Source organism: Loxodonta africana, chromosome 21, assembly GCF_030014295.1.
Source record: "Loxodonta africana isolate mLoxAfr1 chromosome 21, mLoxAfr1.hap2, whole genome shotgun sequence".
In the NCBI taxonomy this organism is placed as follows: Eukaryota; Metazoa; Chordata; class Mammalia; order Proboscidea; family Elephantidae; genus Loxodonta; species Loxodonta africana.
Window position 1 is genome coordinate 76,336,140 of NC_087362.1, and position 22,879 is coordinate 76,359,018.

General features: G+C 42.4%; 1 protein-coding gene across 4 annotated transcripts in view; it reads right to left on the bottom strand.

The window, feature by feature from the left end:
- Positions 1-1,697: 1,697 nt before the first annotated feature.
- The window catches only part of SIAH1 (siah E3 ubiquitin protein ligase 1), a 49,339-nt gene continuing 28,157 nt past the window's right edge, over positions 1,698-22,879 (bottom strand). For 2 of the 4 annotated variants that reach the window (XM_023555681.2, XM_064274139.1), the window contains exon 2: positions 1,698-2,914. In XM_023555681.2, coding sequence (XP_023411449.1) covers positions 2,064-2,912 — 849 coding nt within the window. In that variant the 5' untranslated portion in view covers positions 2,913-2,914 and the 3' untranslated portion in view covers positions 1,698-2,063. Of the gene's footprint in view, positions 2,915-4,192; positions 4,746-4,916; positions 5,479-22,879 lie in introns of those variants that run through there. The other 2 variants (XM_023555683.2, XM_023555682.2) reach the window with 2 other exon arrangements.

Below are 22,879 nucleotides of genomic sequence, written 5' to 3' on the forward strand. Positions count from 1 at the left end.
CAGGGCCACTAGGAGTCGGAATCAACTCAACTGGCAACAGGTTTTGTTGTTGTTGCTTTTGTTTGGACCAAGTGGAGGGAAAAGCTGCTTTTCTAAAAACAAATGCAAAGAGAAGTAGGCCTGGATTTGTGGCTGAACTGTGCCTTTTCAGCACAAAAAGAAATGGCTACAAGAGCCCATGTTATAACCAACTGGAGAAGCACCACCCAGGTGGGGAAGACTGTGACTAACAGAACTCTGTTGTCCGGAACTGCTGGTGGGATAATGGGAAATCCAAATTAATTTTAACTGACTTTCTAGACTTACGGTATCCATAGAAACCACACAAAATAAAATCATCCCTGACCATTCAGCAGGCAATTTCAGAATCTCGCCAAGTACCTCACAGGGTAATTAGCAACAATTAACAGCATGCCACTGGCTAAAGGCATCATAGCAGCAGCTTACATTTTTTTGATGGGTACTTACTTCACAAAAAGCAACATTCTGGGTAACTTATTTGTACTCCCACTTAACCCTCTGAGGTAGCTGCTGTTATGAACCCCAGTGCACACCATCAGGAAACAAGGGCCAAGGTCACACTGCTGATAAGTACAGTATAGCCAGACTGCCACCCAAGCACAATCTGGCCCTTAACCACTAGGCTATAAGATACTAAATAAACTCACTTTTGTTGTTTTGTTTTGTTTTTAAGAGAAAAACAGTGACTAACAACTAGTCACTCTCCTAATAGGGCTGATGGTGACAGACGTGGGCAAGAAGGAGAAAAGGCTGTAATCCAAAGAGTGGCCTCCGGCACATTCTTCAGCTTTAGGGCTTCTCTGAGCTCTTCAAATGCCCGCACGCTATTCTCGCTGGACTGCCAAAGTGCAGAACACAACAGGAAAGTACTTTGGGTTTTCATCAAACTTAGAGCTAAAGCAGACACATTAAGAGTTTTTAATTTGCCAGATACTCTTTTAATGAGAATTATAAAAGACAAAAACATCTTTTTTTTGCAAACTGTCTTTTTAAACAAATGATTTGCTTTTAATTACAAATACTGTGTGAGACGATGCCTTCTTTTGCAAAACCAATGAATACAAGAACAAATTTTAAACATGTGATTTACCCAAGATATTTGAAAAAAGGGGGGGAAAAAAAGCCTGATTTTTTTTTAGTATCTTTAAAAAACCAGAATTTTATTCCCTAACCTTTCAAAAAAATAAGTTTGAAGGTATGACCCAAATGGAAAAAAAAAGACTGAGACCATTTTATAGCTGCTTTAAATAGCTTTTGGTAATCCTTCCAATGTTACCTTTCCTTTCTGGAATTACTATCGTCACAAAATAGCTGAATTTTAAACATTTCTAATTAACTGATTAATGGGGGAGAAAAAATACCAAACACATACGTATAAACTTCACCAAAAACAATTATGCATATCAAAAAGACTAAGAAGGTACAAAAATGTAAAGAAAAACCTGAATTACAGAAAAAAAAAAGTCGAATTTATTCAATGAAAAACTAGAATTAATAAAAATTAGCAAACACACACACGCACGCACACACGCACAAAAAAAAACACAGCAGCACTACATAGTGACTCACAGAGGGGTTGGGAAAGCAGCGGCCCAGGACCACTCCACATGGCTTGTCAGTTAAAGGGGTAGAAAAAAAAATCAAACACACAGACACACATGCACGCACACACACAAAAACAAGACAAAACAAAAAACCCCAGTATTTTTTCAACAGTACAATCGATCTACAACACACACAAATTCAGAAGTATTTTACAATGCTTCCTGCAGAATCAACTTTCTTAATACAAAAGATGCCCGTCTTGGGAGGAGATATATATATATTTTCTCAGTGGTTTACTGTGGACTTATTTTTAAATATATTAGTGTTACTACATGCAACTGTTGCCTGTATTAAGAGCTTTCCTTTTATTTACCTTCACGTGTCTAGCTTCCACCTACCAAAGCAGGTTCAGACTGGCAGGCTGATGGGTGCCTTGTTCTCTGTGAAATTGAATGCAATGGTTTTAAACACTGGCCAGAAAATGTTCGAATGCCATTTCAACACATGGAAATAGTTACATTGATGCCTAAATTGCCATTTTCTGCAAAAAGCTGTGCGATGCTGGTGTCAAAGACTAGGCAGTCACTATTCATGATGGCTGTCGCAATTCCCTCGTGAATAGAACGAGGAGTCGCTTCCCAAGTCAATCGCCGCCTGTGACCATTTAGCTCAAGTCGATAAGCAAAATTTTCAGCTTGCTTGCGCGTTCCTATCAGCTGTACAATTGCGAAGAACTGCTGGTGGCCGTCGTATTTTTCCTGTTTCTCCAAGACTAACATGAAGTGAAAACCAAAACAGGACTGCATCATCACCCAGTCAACAGCACCAGGAAGATTAATGTCTGTAGCCAGGAAAACGATGTCCTCTCCCTGCAGGGTCGTGATGGACTTGTGCTGATGCATCAGGTGGGGCATGACAGCGTCCAAGGAGCCCTGCCACTTACAGGAAGCACCGGGGCACGGACAGGAGTAAGGCCGAAACTCACAGAGCTCTTCGTGGTCTGCTTTTTCTGTGTGTGGCAGAGTTATTTCACATCCAGAAGAGGCGTATTTACAAGGGAAAAGTACTGAGTTGGCCACTTTCTCCATAGCCAAATTGCGAATGGACCCCAAAGGGCCCCGGCAAGTCGGACAGCACGTGAGCTTTGGGCGACAGTTGCTACAAACAAGGTGGCCACTCTGACACTGCAGAATGGGCGGTAACACATAGTCAAAGCAGACTGGACACTCAAAAAGGCTCGCCAGGTCATTGTTGGATGCGGTTGTGCCAGTCAAGGCAGGCACCCTCTGGGATGGCGTACACTTTGACGTACCAGTAGGTAATGCTGTGGCGGTCTGACGGCTCATTTCTGTAAAAAATAAAAACACAGAAATAAAAATACAGTTACAACTGTCATTTGTTTTGCAAATAATATTTACATGCCAGAAATTTTTTTACTATAAGGAGAAGAACAAAGGAAAATAAATAGGGTTAAATTATACTAAATATGCATTCTGATTATTAAGGGTCCTACTCTTTTCAAAACGCTCCAGGATATGTTTAGGATTGCTTTTTTAAAAAAAGAAGAATGGTCTTTACTGCCAATTCCAAAACCACATGGAATAAGAAATGAAATGCTGAAAGAGAAACTGAACTGTAAACAACTAGGAAACACCATACGAGCAGCTTAAGTCCAATCACAAATCCTCCCTCTGAATTCAGTTAACCCCACTCAGTCGCTTTCCTTTCAGCTGCTCATAGTTATAGGAGTTACAGGTGAGTCCGACAGCTCAAATGCCAAGGAACCACCAGAGTACTGACATGAACGCTTCGAAGGGTGAACAGTGTTTGTTCTAGTGGTATATTTGGAGGATGAGGAGAGGCAGTCCTGAGAGGAAGGGCCTGCTGCCATCCCAGCATCATCTAAGAGAGCTCCCTGAAACACTAACATGGCTAGGTATAATCCTGTCTCCTAGGGGTCAGTGCCCTCCTCAAAAACGAGAGCCGACAGGAGAATGGAAGGGCCATCCTCAATGAGTTTAACATAAATCACTCTGTTCATTCCACATCAAAAAATTTAAAAGCACCAGAGAGGCACAGAGAACACTGGCGATGGGGTAAGGATTCCTTGCACCCTGAGGTTCACCTGTGCTGCCGACACACTTCTGAGCAGTGTAATAGTAAACATTATTGAAGAACTAAATGTTACCTGGGAGCAACGATCAACAGTATACCTAGTCAGCCTAGATCAAAAACAAGCACCTTTCCCCAGGTATCTACCTTTGCCAGGATATGGCAGGTCACTGTCTAGGGGGAGGGATGATGAAGATCAATCATCTGCTCCTGTCCTAAGAATGCCGATAACTCTACACTAAGGTACAGCAAATTTACTGATTCCTCTCAGTTATAACTGTTACTCCATTGCAAAGAATTTATCTTTTAAGAAACAATGCTTGTTACCAATATGACCAGGTAAATACGATTTGGGGTCTAGATTACTCAAATGATTAACAATAGATACCTTAAATGCAGGTTAAGGGTATTAAAAAAAAAAAAAAAAAAGATCAATTCCATGGTTAATAAGAGGATATCCTAAAGTTTGAGGGGAAACAGAAGCACAGCAGAATCCCTTCAGAACGTGGCTCACCTGAAGCCCTGACGTTCTATCCCAACATGGGGACCAGAGAGCTCTGTCGGTCAGTTCCCCTCCATGTAGGCTCTTTGCGCATCTGATGATCTACCCACTGTCAGGTGTAAGACAATGGGCTTAGTACTGCCACACAACACCCTAAAAGTCGCGCCCGCTGAGCAACAGGACACTGCGGAGTGATTCCTTGGGCAGAAAGCAAGGCCAAGCCAGCAGGGGCTTTCGGGTCACTAAACCAATACAACTAAGGACATCGAAGGCCCGTAAACTGAAATTGTAATTTAACATAATAGAGCTACCAAGCAAGAAAAACACTGTTGTTCAATTGCTTGACCTAGTTCGTTATGCATTCACCGATAGTTCACGATCATGTTACAACAAATTATTTTTCCAAACGTCGTAGAAGGTACAATTTGTATTCCTATTCCAAGTGAAATGTGGTGGAGGTGTTACAGACAAGTAGCTGCCCAAAACCCCAGAACTCCAAAGGTGCGACCCAGTCAGTCCCCAGCCATACAGCAGCTTTGCAGTAAGCACCAAGGGCTCAACCGTCTTGACAGTCCTGCAGAAGTTACAACAAAACCTCAAGTTTGATGTAAAACGAGATCAAATGGAACGTCCCGGCTAACCCCGGGAAGCGCTGTATCATGGTGGGGCTGATCCGGGCAGACTCCACTGACTTGACAACATACAAGTCCCACAATGTAAGCAACCCAGCCAGTACCTTTTCTCTCCCTTGTCCTAGCTGCAGGCAGACAAGGGAACAAGCCTCCCCCCAACGAGTAGAGAAAAGGCAGGGCAGGTTTCCCCGCCATGAGAAGTCAGGCTGCTCACGGCGCGTCCTCATCACAGAGGCCCCTTCGGACACCCCCTTGTGTTCCCAAGCCCGGAAGACTCCAGCTCGAGCCCGAGATCAGGTTCTACAGGAACAACGGCAGGTGTCCTACTCTGCACAGGCACGAGGAATCAGAGTTTCCCACCCCGAGCAGGGGCGACCACGAGCAGGCGCGACCACACTCCGGGCTCGCTCTAAGTCGCCTGTGTCTCCAAACACGGGCGCATCGTTGAGCTGCCCGCGGCGCCCGAAACCGTCTATCCCGGGAGCCTGTCTTCCCCAGACTCATGAGTGGGGCTCCCGCCAAGACCGGGCAAAGGACGGGCCTACAGGGGTGCGCAGAGGTGGCTGGAAAAGGAAGTGCGCTCTCCAAGTCCGGAGCTTCTCCAGGGTCCACCCCACAGGGAAAGAAGAGCCATTTGTAGGCGGAAGCTGCAACGCCCGAACCGTGATGCCGAACTCCAAGCTGCGGCGCCGCCGGCCGGCCCAGTCCCCGCCGCACCCAGGGAGGTGGCACCCAGGGAGGTGGCCGTGCCACAGGGACGCGCCGACGCTCCTCCGCAGGCCGGGCGGAGCCACGGGGACGCGCCGACGCCCCGCCCACTGCCTCTCCGCACTAGGGCGGGGCCTCAGGTGTGCGCACGCTTCAATCAAAACTCCTGCTTTTTAACCTCCAAATGGCCCTTGTAGCCTCTTGCCACGCTGGGAAAGCCAGCTTACACTGCCTCGTTCAACTCCCAGCGGCCAGCTTTGTTTTTAAACCACCACGTGCCCTGCCGCAATGAAGCCTTGGGCATCCGACATCACTGCATCAGGCAGCCGTTCAGAGGTCTCACCTGTCACCGCACCACGCTTAGAAAAGGCTGTTAACCAGTCACTGTAGCGTGGTGGTTAAGTGCTACGGCTGCTAACCAAAGGGTCGGCAGTTTGAATCCGCCAGGCGCTCCTTGGAAACTCTATGGGGCAGTTCTACTCTGTCCTACAGGGTCGCTATGAGTCGGAATCGACTCGACGGCACTGGGTTTGGTTTGGTTTTTAGTATAACGCTTAGAAAAGCCTGTTAACCTGTCACTGCATCACGCTTAGCAAAGCCTGTGGAAGCAGCAGGACCAGGAACCCCGGGCGGTGAACGCAGACTGCTCACTTTTCTGCAACCAAGTTTAACTTATCACCCCTTCCCCCAAATCGTGGGTGCAAGCACTTCAAACTCATTATTTAATATTAGGCTACACAAAACATCATTAGGAATATATAGGAAATATAACCGGAAATATAGCCCATTTCCCACATGCAAATATAATTACTATTACCTGCATTTTTACTTTCTAATACCCATTCATTCTAGGTAAGTCTTAGGGATACAGGGAAGACTTCAAACGTTTTAGGCACCGACACTTTTCCAAACGTAATTAATAATTCTGTATAAAATTAACATCTAAAGTAAGCTGATGGCTCCCAAAGGAGCAGCACAGACCCCTAGAGCACTCTGAAAACAAGACAAACCCCTCAATCTAGAAAAAGTGGGAGAGTTTTGGAGTCAAACTTGAATTCAAATCCAGGCTGTAAAACTGGGATAATACTTTCAGCCTCACAGGCTTTTGTCTAAATTAAGGGAAAATGGCTAATTTATGTACATTATGCCCACTAACAACATCAATTCCGACTCATAGCAACCCTATAACAGGACAGAGTACAACTGCCCCATAGGCCTTCCAAGGCTGTAATCTTTAAGGCAGCAGGCAGCCACATCTTTCTCCCTTGGAGCAGCTAGTAGGCTCAAATGGCCAACCTTCTGGTTAGCAGCTGAGTGCTTAACCACTGTACCACCAGGGATTCTCTACGTACATTATAAAAAAAAAACCCAAACCCATTGTCATCGATTCGATTCCGACTCAGAGAGACTGTACAGGACAGAAAAGATCTGCCCTATTGAGTTTCCAAGGAGCACCTGGTGGATTCAAACAGCCAACCTTTTAGTTAGCAAACAAGCTCTTACTGAATTCATTTTTAGCACAATAAACCTTAGTAGAATTTCTCAACTATGTACAATATTTTTTTACACTAGAGCTAGAAAAATTCATAAAAACATTTCATTAAGGCAAGCACACAGAACCCAAAGTTAGCAAAAATTCAAAACTTAACAAGAGTTTGCTATTACCTACCATTTCTAAGCCTACATTTCAATCAAACCCAGTTAGGTATAAAGTTTAAATGGATTTTAACCTAAATCAAAACATATTAGCATCTTATTACAGTCAGACCATTTAACTATTGCTCTGCCATATTAACATAAAGTAGAAGGAAGAGATGGATTTAAACTTTTGTTCTCAATTTCATGTGGCAGTTATTTGTTTCCTTTTATAAATGACTAAGAATTTCTCTGACTTGTCACAACCCAGTGCCTGGCTACTCTAATTAATCCACGATGTTTTGCTTACCCTTTCCTTTTAGTTTACAAATGTTACTGTGCTCCCCCAAGTAATGCCCCCTCCTTCCAAAGATGTCCACGTATTACAGCAGCAATATGAAACTAATGGTTACTTAAAATTAAAAGCTTAGAATGAAGAAAAGTAGTCAGACATGGGAAGAGATCACGACGTTATCGTAAAGCAAATTGCAAATCAAACATTCCTAGAAATCACACAGTGAGGTTTATAGTAAAATAAAATTACAGCTGTCAGATTAGTGATCACTGGGTTACACTGAATCCCTCAATCCAAAACATCTAGGGCTTTCCTCCTCCTCTCAACTCTTCTTTGTGAAAAGGGCGCTTCTACATTTGGATGATATGGTGATAGCTGGAGTCCCTGGGTGGTGCAAACAGTTAACACATTCAGGTGCTAACCAAAAGGTTGAAGGTTAAGAGTCTACCCAGAGGCACCTTGAAAGAAAGGCCTGGAAATCTACTGCTGAAAATCAGCCAGTGAAAAACCGTATGAAGCACAGTTCCACTCTAATGCCCACGGGGTCACCGTGAGTCAGGGCCAACTCCAAGGCAACTCGTGGTGGGGACGGGTATCACAGCATGTACAAAATGTCGGTTAAATTATAATGCTAAAAAATGCTTCTCTTTTCTGACAAAAATTAAGGCAAGTCTCAAAACTTCAACAGCTTAACACACGAAAGTCAAAAATCAAACTTCGTTATAAACACAACAATGTTGAGGAAAACGAATTCACCTGTTTTTAGTTTCCAGACCTGTAGCCAAGTGATGTGGTATTTTTTTTTAAGTACTATGTATTTTTTCTCCTAAAAACTCCATTTTTTTTTTTTTCCTGAAAATAATCCTCAGAACTTTGTGGCTACAGAAGAAAAGTTATGTGTCTAATAAAAGAGATGATTTGAGTGGGAAAAGCCAGGGGGGCAAAGGACCTGATACGTGATAGAGGTCTGAACAAACATGATAATACAGTAAAGGAAAGGGAAAACCCCAACTCAAGTGTGTAGAGCAAAGTACATTTGCTTTTCACGACCCAAAATCACCACACTCTGAAGCTTCCATGCCTGCTAACACTAGTAAGCATCAGTTGCCATACAGTAGATTCCAATTCACAACGACCCCATATGTGTCAGGCGTACAACTGTGCTTCATAGGGTTTCCAATGGCTGATTTTTTGGGAAGCAGATCCCCAGGTCTTTCTTCCAAGGTGCCTCTGAGTGGACTCAAATCTCCAACCTGACCACGTATTCTGCCAAAAGACAGCATACACTTACTCAGCACCTGTTAGGTACTATGCAAGATGCTGAAAAATGCCAAATAGAAGTGAGATGCCTGTGCAGTGTCTGAGAGGAGCTGTCATAAGGCAGCCGATATACAAAGAGGGACAAGGTTGGAGATTTGAGTTGTTGGCACACAGATGACATCTGAAGACACAGAGAAGAGGAGCTTGCCTAAAATTAGAAGAAAAAAAAATCCAACATTTAAAGTTTCACTGAAGACAGAGGTAATCACCCCTAGACGACAATAATTTTCAAACTTCACTGTGCTCACTAACCATCTAGTGGAGCCCTGGTGGCACAAATGGTTAAGTGCTCAGCTGCCAACTGAGAGGCTGTCAGTCGAACCCACCCAGTGGCTCCACAGTGGAAAGACCTGGCCATCTGCTTCTGTAAAGATTACAGCCAACGACACCCTATGGGGCAGCCCTACTGTTACCTGGGATCACTGTGAGCTGAAAATGGCAATAACAGTAATCATCTAGGGATCTCGTTAAAATACAGATTCTGATTTAGTAGGCTGAGGTGGGCCTGAGATTTTTAACACGCAAGCTCCCAGGTGTGGCCAACGCAACTGACCAATTTAAGTAGCAAGAGCTGAGAAGGACATCCAAAGTGGGAGAAAACTAGAGCGTAATATCTCTGAAGCCAAGGGAAGATAAGGATTTAGGAAGACAGGCCTATAAAAACTCACATCTATATCAACAGAAGAATGAATAAATATGATTTTATTATATTCTTGTAAGGAATTTGTGTTATTTCTGTAATCGGATAAAAAAAATTAAGAATAATAAGCTGACATGCTTAATAAACATGCAAGAATCCAAGGAATATAGCACCCGTGAGTCCTTCTTAAGAAAACTACTTGAAGAAATCACATCAGCTAATTCAGAAATGGATTTTTATAGACTCAAGTCAGTCAACAATACAGAACTAACCCTGAACTGTGGGTGTTACAATTACACATTAGAATGCAAATGCTATCAGCCTTCGCAAGGTACAAATAACTATACAAATAATAAAAAAATCACACGGTAAAGGAGGAGAAAACATAAGGGCAAAATCAACCATGAGGAGTCAAGTAAGATCAGGCCTAAAAGACGTCCCCGGGATTGACAATGGGAGGTCACTGGTGACCTTTGCAAGTGCAACTCTGGAGATAGGTTGGGGTGGAAGTCAGCCTGCAGAAGGCTCGAGGGAATGATGTGTGAGCCCAAGCCTCAAGAGTGACTGTGAAGAGGACTGAAGGCCCAGGGGATTTGTTTGGTTCCTTTTTTAATGGAGAGGTCAGGATAAACCGAATGTTGGCAAAGTCCAGAAAAAAAGAAGAGGTTAAAATTGCACAAGAAATGAAGCAATGTGGTAAGATAAGGCTCTTAAGGTTGGGCAGGGGGACTACCTGACTTTGTCAGAAGCGATATCTAGCTTAGCCTGTAGGAGGTTAGGAAAGTTTCTCTCAGCTAGTTTCTATTTTCTCTATCAAGGAGGCATAACCAGTTGCCATAGGTTCTGACTGGAACCTCTCGCCTTTAGTTAGCAGCCGAGCGTGTTAGTCATTTGTACCACCCAGGCACTGTAAAGGAAGCAGAGTCGCCTTTTTTAGGGCAGGGGTGTCCGAGGCTTGAAGTGTGAAATCACAGCAAAGTACTTTTTATGGACTGGTTGGGTCACATCTCCAGGGCATTTGAGGACAGAGTCAAATAAAGTCATCATCCTTGTTTAGCTGTATAGTGAAGTTTTGGTCCATTTTTTACTACGGCCACAGTACCTCAAGAAAGTTTCAGAAACTGCTGAACTCTTAGCCTTAGTGGTCCGAAGCTCTTGTATAAATTGCACAAATTTAGAATTCTAGTCACAACCTAGAGCTATGTAAATTCTGCTCCACTGTCTTCTAACATTTAGTGACCAACACCATTTTGATTCTTATTCCTTAGAAAGTAACCTTGTGTTGCCTGCATTTCAGTAACTCATTAAGTTCTAATTTATGAAATTAGTTTTGCTACAATTACTGTCTTGATATGCTAAAGCATTTTATTAAATATACACTCTGTTGTCGTCAGCAGTTGCCCTCAAGTCGATCCCAACTCAAGGTGACCCACGTGTATAGACAGCCCTGATCCCACATGTATATATACCCCCAACCCCACGTGTATAGGTACCCCCAAACCCCAACAAGCAGAGGTTCTGATGGCAGGAATGGCTGCTTTTCTCTTTTCCTTAAATTGGAATGGCCGTATCAGTTCTGATTGTGTTACTGTTGTACTTAACCCCTCTAAGTTCTCATAGTTAATTTCATGTCTCTTACTAGAGTGTAGTTGCTGGTTGTTGGTTTTCTTCTTGCTGCTATTTAATCTTAATGGGTTCCAGGGACAGCAAGCTCAATAGTGACGCAAAGTGGAGACTGAAAAGAAGGTCAAGTTATTGGATACACGAAACGAAAAGCTGAAGTAGAGTATGTGATGTATCAGTGAGACTACACCCCTCCCGCCCCCATTCTCACTAATAAACAGCTGTCCCAAACACTTACTAAGCATCTAGTACATGCCAGGTATTGTCCTCAACGGTTTACGTGTACTCTCACTTAACCTTCTAAATGTTCCTCCATGTGAGGCATTTATTCCTACCTTAGAAATTAGCTGCAGTCGGATAGACTCCAACTCATAGACACCTTATACATGTACAGCAGAACCAATTACTGCCCAGTCCTGCGTTGTCCCCACAAATTACCGGCATGTTCAAGTCCATCACTGCAGCTACTGTACCAATCCATCTCACCAAGGATGTCCCTTGCCCTCAATGGCACTCTAAATCACCAAATATGATGTACTCCTCCAGAGATGGATCCCTCCTGACGATATGCTCCAAATCAAGTGAGTCAGACCATGCTGTCTTGTGCTGCATAAGGTTTTCACTGGCTGACTTTCGAAAGTAGATTACCAGGCCTTTCTTCCCAGACTGTCTTAGTTTGGAAGCTCTGCTGAAACCTGTCCACCATGGGTGACCCTGCTGGTATGTGAATTCCTGGTGGCATAGCTTCTACCATCACAGCAACATGTAAACCACCATAGTAGGACGAACTAACAGATGGGTGGTACATGCCTATCTTACAGATAAGAAAACAGAGTACCAAACATAAAGTAAATGTTGCAGATCATAAAACTAGTAAGAGATAGAAGTTGGTGCGATCTACTCAGGGAAGACTGGCGGGGGCGGGGCGGGGCGGGGCGGGGAGCTGAGGGCACCCGGAGCAAAGAAAACAAACATCAGAAATTTTACACTCATAAAGACATTTTGCCAACCCTCTCCTTTTCCAGGGAGAAAAACCATACATAGAGAAGTAACTTACTAGATGCCATGTACCTCAGATCAATGTTCTTTCCATCATCCTTGGGCAGTACTCATCTAGGTTTTATGTTATCATTTCCTGGATCTTTTAAAGGAGATATTTCTAATTCAACTTGAAAAATTATTATTTTCTGAATTTATGTAGAATAAGAATATTCGAAATTCACAAAAATGAAAAATTTTAATTATACTACCTTTTGCCTTTCCCTCTGCAACAAGAGAGATCCCTAAAGCAGCCAGGGGAGGTCAGAAAAGGAGGGGACTAATGCCAAGTTAAGTCAGGAAGAAGGCAGAAATAACAAGTCACCTCCTCAAAAACTTCGCCCAGAAAACTTCACTTAAAACCCCACAACACTTTTGTATTATCTTCATACAGTCTTTTACCACTGAAATTTTCTTGTTAACTACTTATTTAGAGACCATCTCAAGAATAGATTTGATGCACTGAACACTAGTGACCAAAGACCAGACGAGTTGTGCAAGGACAGGATACATGAAGAAAGCAAGAGGTCACTGAAAAGAAAGAAAAGACCAAGATGGATGTCAGAGAAAACTCTGAAACTTGCTCTCGAACGTAGAGCAGCTAAAGCAAAAGAAAGAAATGATGAAGTAAAAGAACTGAAAAGAAGATTTCAAAGGGCAGCTCAAGAAGACAAAGTATTTAATGACATGTGCGAGCTGGAGAAAGAAAACCAAAAGCGAAGAAAACGTTTGGTGTTTCTCAAGTTGAAAGAACTGAGGAAAAACTTCAAGCCTCAAGTTGCAACAGTGAAGTATTCTATGGGAAAAATATTAAACAACACAGGACGCATCGAGAGAGGATGGAAGGAATACACAGAGTCATTACACCAAAAAGAATTAGTCGATGTTCAACCATTTCAAGAGGTGGCATATGATCGGGAACCGATAGTACTGAAGGAAGAAGTCCAAGCTGCTCTGAAGGCACTGCCGAAAAACAAGGCTCCAGGAATTGATGGAATATCAATCGAGATGTTTCAACAAACAGATGCAGTGCTGGAGATGCTTGCTCGTCTATGCCAAGAAATATGGAAGACAGCTTCCTGGTCAACTGACTGGAAGAGATCCATATTTATGCCTATTCCCAAGAAAGGTGATCCAACCGAATGTGGAAATTATAGATCATTATCATTAATATCACATGCAAGCAAAATTTTGCTGAAGATCATTCAAAAACAGCTGCAGCAGTATATCGACAGGGAGCTGCCAGAAATTCAGGTTGGTTTCAGAATAGGACACAGAACCAGGGATATCATTGCTGATGTCAGATGGATCCTGGCTGAAAGCAGAGAATACCAGAAGGATGTTTACCTGTGTTTTATTGACTATACAAAGGTATTCGACTGTGTGGATCTTAATAAATTACGGATAACACTGCGAAGAATGGGAATTCCAGAACACTTAATTGCGCTCATGAGGAACCTTTACATAGATCAAAAAGCAGTTGTTCAGACAGAACAAGCGGATACTGAGAGGTTTAAAGTCAGGAAAAGTGTGCACCAGGGTTGTATCCTTTCACCATACCTATTCAATCTGTATGCTGAGCAAATCATCAGAGAAGCTGGGCTATATAAAGAATGAGGCATCAGGATTGGAGGAAGACTCATTAACAACCGGCATTATGCAGATGACACAACCTTGCTTGCTGACAGTGAAGAGGACTTGAAGCACTTACTAATGAAGATCAGAGACCACAGCCTTCAGTATGGATTGCACCTCAACGTAAACGAAACAAAAATCCTCACAACTGGACCGAGGAGCAACATCATAATAAACGGAGAAAAGACTGACGTCAACGATTTCACTTTACTTGGATCCACCATCAATACCCATGGAAGCAGCAGTCAAGAAATCAAGACACACTGCATTGGGTAAATCTGCTGCAAAGGACCTCTTCAAAGTGTTGAAAAGCAAAGATGTCACCTTGAAGACTAAGGTACACCTGACCCAAGCCATGGTATTTTCAATTGCATCATATGCATGTGAAAGCTGGACAGTGAATAAGGGAGACTGAAGAGGAATCGACACCTTTGAAATGTGGTGTTGCCTAAGAATATTGAATATACCATGGGCTGCCAAAAGAACGAATAAATCTGTCTTGGGAGAAATGCAACTATAATGCTCCTCAGAAGCAAGGATGGCAAGACTACCTCTTACATACTTTAGACATGTTGTCAGGAGGGATCAGTCCCTGGAGAAGGACATCATGCTTGGCAGAGTACAGGGTGAGTGGAAAAGAGGAAGACCCGCAATGACCGCGGATTGACACAGCAGCTGCAACAATGAGCTCGAACATGAGGTGGATTGACACAGTGGCTGCAACAATGAGCTCAAGCATAAAGATTGTGAGGATGGCACAGGACCGGGCAGTGTTTCATTGTGTTGCACACAGGGTCGCTATCAGTCGGAATCCACTCAAGGGCACCTAATAACAACAAACTTATCATCTGTTTTCTCCTCCTATCCTCTATCAGCTTTTCACTAGAATAAGAGTTCTCAAAAAACATTTTGTTATCAGGAACCCTTTAGACTAGGGGTTAGCGAACTATACACTGCAGGCTAGCTGCCTATTTCAGTAAATAGTCTTACTGGAACATAGCTATGCTCATTCATTTACATACTGTCTATGGCTGCATTTAAAGTACAAGGGGAGGGTTGGGGAGTTGTGACTCCTAGGCCTGGTTTACTACCTGGACCTTTAAGAAAAGGTTGCTGACCCTGCTTTACACTTTCAAAAATTATTGAGGACCCCAAGAGCATTTGTTTATGTGGTCTATATGTACTGGTGGATATACTCAAGATCATATTTTGGCTCTCGTGGACTTGCTCTGACTTTCTTCAGTTTCAGCTTGAACTTGGCATATGTGCAATTGATGGTCTGTTCCACAGTCAGCCCCTGGCCCTGTTCTGACTGATGATATTGAGCTTTTCCATCCTCTCTTTCCACAGATGTAGTCAATTTGATTTCTGTGTGTTCCATCTGGCAAGGTCCATGTGTATAGTCGCCGTTTATGCTGGTGAAAGAAGGTATTTGCAATGAAGAAGTCATTGGTCTTGCAAAATTCTACCATTCGATCTCCAGCATTATTTCTATCACCAAGGCCATATTTTCCAACTACTGATCCTTCTTTGCTTCCAACTTTTGCATTCCAATCACCAGTAATTATCAATGCATCTTGACTGCATGTTCGATCAATTTCAGACTGCAGCAGTTGATAAAAATCTTCTATTTCTTCATCTTTGGCCCTAGTGGTTGGTGCATAAATTTGAATAACCGTCGTATTAACTGGTCTTCCCTGTAGGCGTATGGATATTACCCTATCACTGACAGCACTGTATTTCAGGATAGATCTTGAAATGTTCTTTTTGACAAAGAATGCAATATCCCACCTGAATTTAGAGACCGTCACAAGAATAGATTTGATGCATTGAACACTAGTGACCGAAGACCAGACGAGTTGTGGAATGACATGAAGGGCATCATCCATGAAGAAAGCAAGAGGTCACTGAAAAGACAGGAAAGAAAGAAAGGACCAAGATGGATGTCAGAGGAGACTCTGAAACTTGCTCTTGAGCGTTGAGCAGCTAAAGCAAAAGGGAGAATTCATGAAGTAAAAGAACTGAAAAAGAAGATTTCAAAGGGCCTCTTGAGAAGACAAAGTATTATAATGACATGTGCAAAGAGCTGGAGATGGAAAACCAAAAGGGAAGAACATTCTTGGCATTTCTCAAGCTGAAAGAAGAACAAATTCAAGCCTCGAGTTGCAATAGTGAAGGATACCATGGGGAAAATATTAAACGATGCAGGAAACATCAAAAGAAGGTGGAAGGAATACACAGAGTCATTATACCAAAAATAGTCGATGTTCAACCATTTCAAGAGGTGGCATATGATCAGGAACTGATGGTACTGAAGGAAGAAGTCCAAGCTGCTCTGAAGGCATTGGCGGAAAACAAGGCTCCAGGAATTGATGGAATATCAATCGAGATGTTTCAACAAACAGATGCAGTGCTGGAGATGCTTGCTCGTCTATGCCAAGAAATATGGAAGACAGCTTCCTGGTCAACTGACTGGAAGAGATCCATATTTATGCCTATTCCCAAGAAAGGTGATCCAACCGAATGTGGAAATTATAGAACGATATCATTAATATCACACGCAAGCAAAATTTTGCTGAAGATCATTCAAAAACAGCTGCAGCAGTATATCGACAGGGAACTGCCAGGAATTCAGGCTGGTTTCAGAAGAGGACGTGGAACCAGGGATATCATTGCTGATGTCAGATGGATCCTGGCTGAAGGCAGGGAATACCAGAAGGATGTTTATCTGTGTTTTATTGACTATGCGAAGGCATTCGACTGTGTGGATCATAACAAACTGTGAAGAATGGGAATTCCAGAACACTTAATTGTGCTCATGAGGAACCTTTACATAGATCAAGAGGCAGTTGTTCAGACAGAACAAGGGGATACTGATTGGTTTAAAGTCAGGAAAGGTGTGCATCAGGGTTGTATTCGTTCACCATACCTATTTAATCTGTATGCTGAACAAATAATCCGAGAAGCTGGACTATATGAAGAAGAATGGGGCATCAGGACTGGAGGAAGACTCATTAACAACCTGTGTTATGCAGATGACACAACCTTGCTTGCTGAAAGTAAAGACTTGAAGCACTTACTAATGAAGATCAAAGACCACAGCCTTCAGTATGCATTGCACCTCAACATAAAGAAAACAAATATCCTCACAACTGGAGCAATGAGCAACATCATGATAAACAGAGAAAAGACTGAAATTGTCAAGGATTTCATTTTACTTGGATCCACAATCAACAGCCATGGAAGCAGCAGTCAAGAAATCAAAAGATGCACTGCATTGGGCAAATGTGCTGCAAAGGACCTCTTCAAAGTGTTGAAGAGCAAAGATGTCACCCTGAAGACTAAAGTGCACCTGACCCAGGCCATGGTATTTTCAATCACATCGTATGCATGTGAAAGCTGGACAATGAATAAGGAAGACCAAAGAAGAGTTGATGCCTTTGAATTGTGGTGCTGGCGAAGAATATACCACGGACTGCCAAAAGAATGAAAAATCTGTCTTGGAAGAAGTGTGGCCAGAATGCTCCTTAGAGGCAAGGATGGAGAGACTGCGTCTTACATTCTTTGGACGTGTTGTCAGGAGGGAGCAGTCCCTAGAGAAGGACATCACGCTTTGCAGAGTACGGGGTCAGCGGAAAAGAGGAAGGCCCTCAACAAGGTGGATTGACACAGTGGCTGCAACAATGAGCTCAAGCATAACGACGATTGTAAGGATGGCGCAGGACAGGGCAGCGTTTCATTCTGTTGTGCACAGGGTTGCTATGAGTCGGAACCGACTCAGCGGCACCTAACAACAACGACATATGTATTGGTATTCAGTAGAAATTAAAGCCAAGAAATTTTTAAATATTTCTTTATAATTTACTTTAAAGTAGTAATAAACCTATTATACGTTAAATGTATTTAGGAAAAATAACTCTTTTCCTTAGTAACGATGGGAAGAGTGGCCATGTTTTAGATTTCTGCAAATCTCTTTATAGCGTCTGACTTCATAAACGAAAAACCCACTGCCGTTGATTCCAACTCATAGCAACCCTATAAGAAAGGGCAGAACTGCCCCATAGTTTCCAAGGAGCGTCTGGTGGATTTGAACTGCTGACCTTCTGGTTAGCAGCCATAGCACTTCACCACTATGCTACCCGCGTTTCTGATGTCATAAAAGACAGCTGTATTCTCAGTATCTGCTCCTGCATTTCATCTGTTATGCTACCACATCATGTAGCCTCTGGAGACTCCACTGTAACCTCACGTCTCATTATTGTAGAAACAGTTCTGAATCTGCAGAGCCCCTTTCAAAGGGTCTGGGGTAACTCCGAGGTCCCTGAAGCACGCTGAGAACCACTGAACAAGAGCAGAGAATTCATTAGGAACATCCCCCCCCGCCCCCTTCGCTCACCCGACGTATCTCCAGCACCTAGGACGGACAAAGCCCAGAGCAGGTACTCAAGTATTTTTGGAAGGAAATCGTGTTTAAAAAAACAAAAAAAGTATGAAGGACTCCAGGTAAAAGAAAGAGCCTGTACAGAACTAAACTCTCACTCATCCCTAACACCCCTGGCAAGAACATATCTGTTGCTTGATATAACCTTAAAAAGTATTCTCAACTGAGACTTAAAATGATACAAAGAGAAGTAAATAAGTTTATCACTATAAAAATAATCTTTAAAATTGGGTGCAGTTCCATACCTATTCAAAATACTTCTTATGCTTGTGGTATCAAAGTTTCATAAACCTAACTTATTCCCAGATAGGATTTCATTTTTTAGTAATGTACCACTAATACACTTCGAAAATGTAGCTATGTGTAGTGAAAAAAAAAAACAATGAATTTGGTTGAAATCAGGAACTAAATCTGAATTCTTAACTTGGCTCTTACTAATTAGGTTGATAAAAACTGATAGTGGGCAAAGTTTCAGTATTCTGGGTCTTCAGTTTCTCGTTTGTAGATAAATAATAGAACTACCACCAACCACGGACTTTCGGATATTAACTAAGATCAGGTATGTGGGAACACTCAGTCTGTTGCTAGTAACGCATGTAAGTGATGTTTACAAAGCCGAACTAGGAATCCTGCACTTGAATAACTAAAGAAAAGACCCAGATTTTACAGCAGGATTATATTGAAAACTTCCTAACCTCAATTTGTGGTTGTGTCTGAAAACTGATTAAGGTCAGACTCTGCTGTGAAAGAAGTTACATTAACTGGGCACCTGCATACCTGCAAGGCACTGTGCCAGGCACTTCGCACACTATTTTATTTACTCCTCATAAGGAAGTTTCATCTCCATCTTGCAGATGCGGAAATTGAAGACCAGAAAAATTAAGAGGCGGTAAGAGCCAAGCCACGTCCTATGCTCTAAGTCACACCCTCTTTAAAATGACCCTTAAAAAGATGTACAATCTCTTCTCACCTGGTATGGAACATTTAACTTCGCACTCCAATGCATCTTTTCAGTTTACAAACATTTTTTTTAACAAAACATTAAATCTTCCTAAATTCTTTACGTTAAACCTTTAGTTGTAGCATACAGGTGCTTTTTGGTATTTTGAGTACTAAAATGGTTGAATCTGTTAGTAATCCGGGTTTGTCATTAAAGTATTAAACATTAAAGTATCAAGAAGAGAGAGAATAGCAACAGAGCAGGAAGTGGGTCAAACTGGCTTTCCCAGGCTTCTTATTTCATACCACGCATTTCTAAATACTACATTTTTTGGCAAAATTAAACCATCGAAACTATGTTAGTCATGATTACAATCACTCCTGCAGTATTACAAAATCTCAGTGTCTAGATAAAATCATCCAAATACTAACTATTCACTAGTCCAGCATTTGTGTCTAAGTTTGAATACACCTGTTCACTGTTTTATATTCTCTAAGGATCCAAAATTCTCACACATTCCAATAGACACTGCTTATTCTTCTGCCCTATCCTGGCATTAAGCTATGCATCTTAAACCTCATTTATAAAACATACTGAACCTAGCTCTACAATCTAACACACAACCCATTCAACTCTACATCCCCTTCCGCAAATATGACACACACACACAAATAAAAATAAATTTTGCGGATCAAAATCAGCAGCAACCTATGAAGAGTCTGTGATACTAAAAAAACGAAAAAAAAAAAAAATTGCCGTCTAGTCGATTCCGACTCATACCTTATACGACAGAGTACAATTGCCCCGTAGGGTTTCCATGGAGCACATGGTGGACTTGAACTACCAACCTTTTGGTTAGCAACCAGATGCTTAACCACTGTACCACCAGGGAGCTAAGCAGAAAAGACCATGTTGCTTACAAGGCAGAGGCCCCAGGCAGGGCAAATGATAAAGCCCTAAACTGCTAATCAAAAGGTTGGCGTTCGAGTCCATTCAGAGACACCTCAAAAGAAAGGCCTGGCGATCTCCTTCCAAAAACAGACAAAATCAGTCACTGAAACCTCTATAGAACACAGTTCTACTCTGACATGGAGTTGCCATGGGTAGGCATCAAACTGACAGCAAATGGTGGCTTACAAAACAGAAGAAATTGGGTACAAAGTTACAGTAGAAAGTCTAATACATATGTGTGCTGGCACTTTACTAGTAAAACAGAAAAATAATAGAATTTATGGCAAAGAAATGTTGCATGAAAAAATTTATGAAGCCTTATTCGAATTAAACTATACTCAATTCTTTTTTTCAATTGAAATAGGATAATCTAGGTCTGCAGGAGCATTACATCTGAAACTAAGCAAACCATTTTAGTTTAGTTCAAAGACTATAACTTATACTCTAACTGTTCTCCAACCAAGATTCTATTCTCAAGGAGTTGAGTTGTCTGCAATCATCTTCTCATGTTTTATTTTCCTGTTCTTGATCATCTAAAAACATCGTCGGTACTTTACAAAGCATTTGAATCCACCTATCAGCCAGGTAATGCATTCAGTGCCCCCATTTGTATTGATGTTCAGACTGGCTCCAAGTCGGGTAGTACAGTACTTTTATTAAGACAGGCTAAAGAGAAAAACAGAGAAAGACCAAAAAATCAGACACACGTGAAGCAAAACCCAAATGACATCATGGTTCTCTCTGAAACCCTTATGTATTGGTGAGGACTGTATCACAAAACCATACAATGTAGGGCAACTGAGTAATTCTCAACTTTAAAAACCCCACAGCAAAGCACCAGTACCAGTAGCCACAGAGTCAATCCCAACCTGTGGTGACCCCACGTGTAGAACTGCACTTGACAACGTTTTCTGAAGCAGATCCCTAGGCCTTTCTTCTGCAGCATCTCTAGGAGGCTTGTAACCAACCTTTCAGTTAGGAGCCCACTGTTTAACTGCGCCACGCAGGGGAGTTACAGCATAGTAGTCAGTACCATTACCAATATTGTTTTAAGACTTACATTTTGTGTTGTTGTTTTTGTTGATGTTAGGTGCCATCGAGTCGGTTTCTACTCACAGCAACCCTATGTACAACAGAATCAAACGTTGCCTGGTCTTGCCCCACCCTCACAATTGTTGTTATGCTTGAGCCCACTGTTGCAACTACTGTGTCAATCCACCTCATTGAGCGTCTTCCTCTTGTTTTTTTACCAATGCCTTCAGTGCAGCTTGGACCTCTTCCTTCAGTACCATCCGTTCTTGATCGTATGCTACCTCCTGAAATAGCTGAACGTCGACCAATTCTTTTTGGTACAGTGACTCTGTGTATTCCTTCAATCTTCTTTTGATGCTTCCTGCATTGTTTAATATTTACCTCGTAGAATCCTTCAATATTGCAACTCGAGGCTTGAATTTTTTCTTCAGGCTTGCATTTTTTCTTCAGTTCTTTCAGCTTGAGAAAGGAGAAAGGCTGAGCGCGTTCTTCCCTTTTGGTTTTCTATCTCCAGGTCTTTGCACATTTCATTTCATTTTGTAGGCACCCAGTATTTTAGTAAACCAGTGCTAACTTGATTGGAAATGGTTTTGTAGTTTTGCTTGTATTTAATTTGCAAGTTTTGAACTGTCAGCAACATCTGACAGAACTGCTCACTCACTCACTTCTGCCTGATACATTTTATTCAGTGACTTCCCACACTTGGTTTTCCTACCTCACTGGTCACTGCTTCTCAGCTTCCTTTACCGGTCCCTGTTCTCTCTAAACTCTTGAAACTGGAGTTGCTCATGGTCCTTTTTTTAATCTATGTTCATAATTTTGGTCATCTCATTCAGTCTAATGGTTTTAAATTTCACAGATATGCCAAACAAAAGTTTTTATCTCTAGTCCAGGTTTAAAAACTCTGATTCGTCCTAAACTCCAGATTCATATCTGCCTCCTAGGTATCCCCACCTGGGGGGATGGCCAAAGCTGAACTCCTATCTTTTCACCAGAGACTAGCCATAGCCTTCCCCTTCTCAACTGATGGGACCTCCACCTTCCCAGTCCAAAAACTCTAATTCATCCCCTGACTCTTTTCTTTCATGCCACACAAACCACAACTCACTGTCTTCCCTTAAAAGTATGTCCAAAATCTGACCACTACTCACCAACTCTACCACTGCCACCTTAATCCAAACAATTATCTCTCACCTGGATAACTACAATATCCCACTAATTACCCTCCCTGCTTCCATCCTTGTCCCCCACACCTGTCCCCCAATATGTTCTGAGCACAGCAAACACTAGTCCACTTAAAATTTATATCAGATCATGTCACTCCTCTGCTCAAAGCCCTCTCACTGGCCACAGCACCAGAGCAAAAGCTAAAGTTCTACAAACAACCCACCTGGTGCTACACAATTCAGTGATGTGCGCCCACTGCCTACCTGACGTCATCTCTCACTTCTTTCCCCCGCCACTGCACTCTACCCACAGCGGCCTTCTTGCTCCATGAAAAGACTAGGCTGCTCCTTTGGGCCTCTGCCTTCAAATACTCTTCTCCTGGATATCCACATGGCTAACTTTCACCTCCTTCAAATCTGTGCTTACATATTACCATCTCAGTAAGGCCCACCCTGTCCCTTCTATTTAAAATAGCAATCAGTGTCTGCCACTGACCCCTCCCCCATGCACTCCTAATCTCTGCCTACCCAACCCCCTTCCTTTCCCTCCTCACCATTTCCAATCTCTGTTTATTTTCAGTAGAATTTACTAACTTTTAACAGGCTATATGGCACAGTGGTTAAGCATCTGGCTGCTAATCAT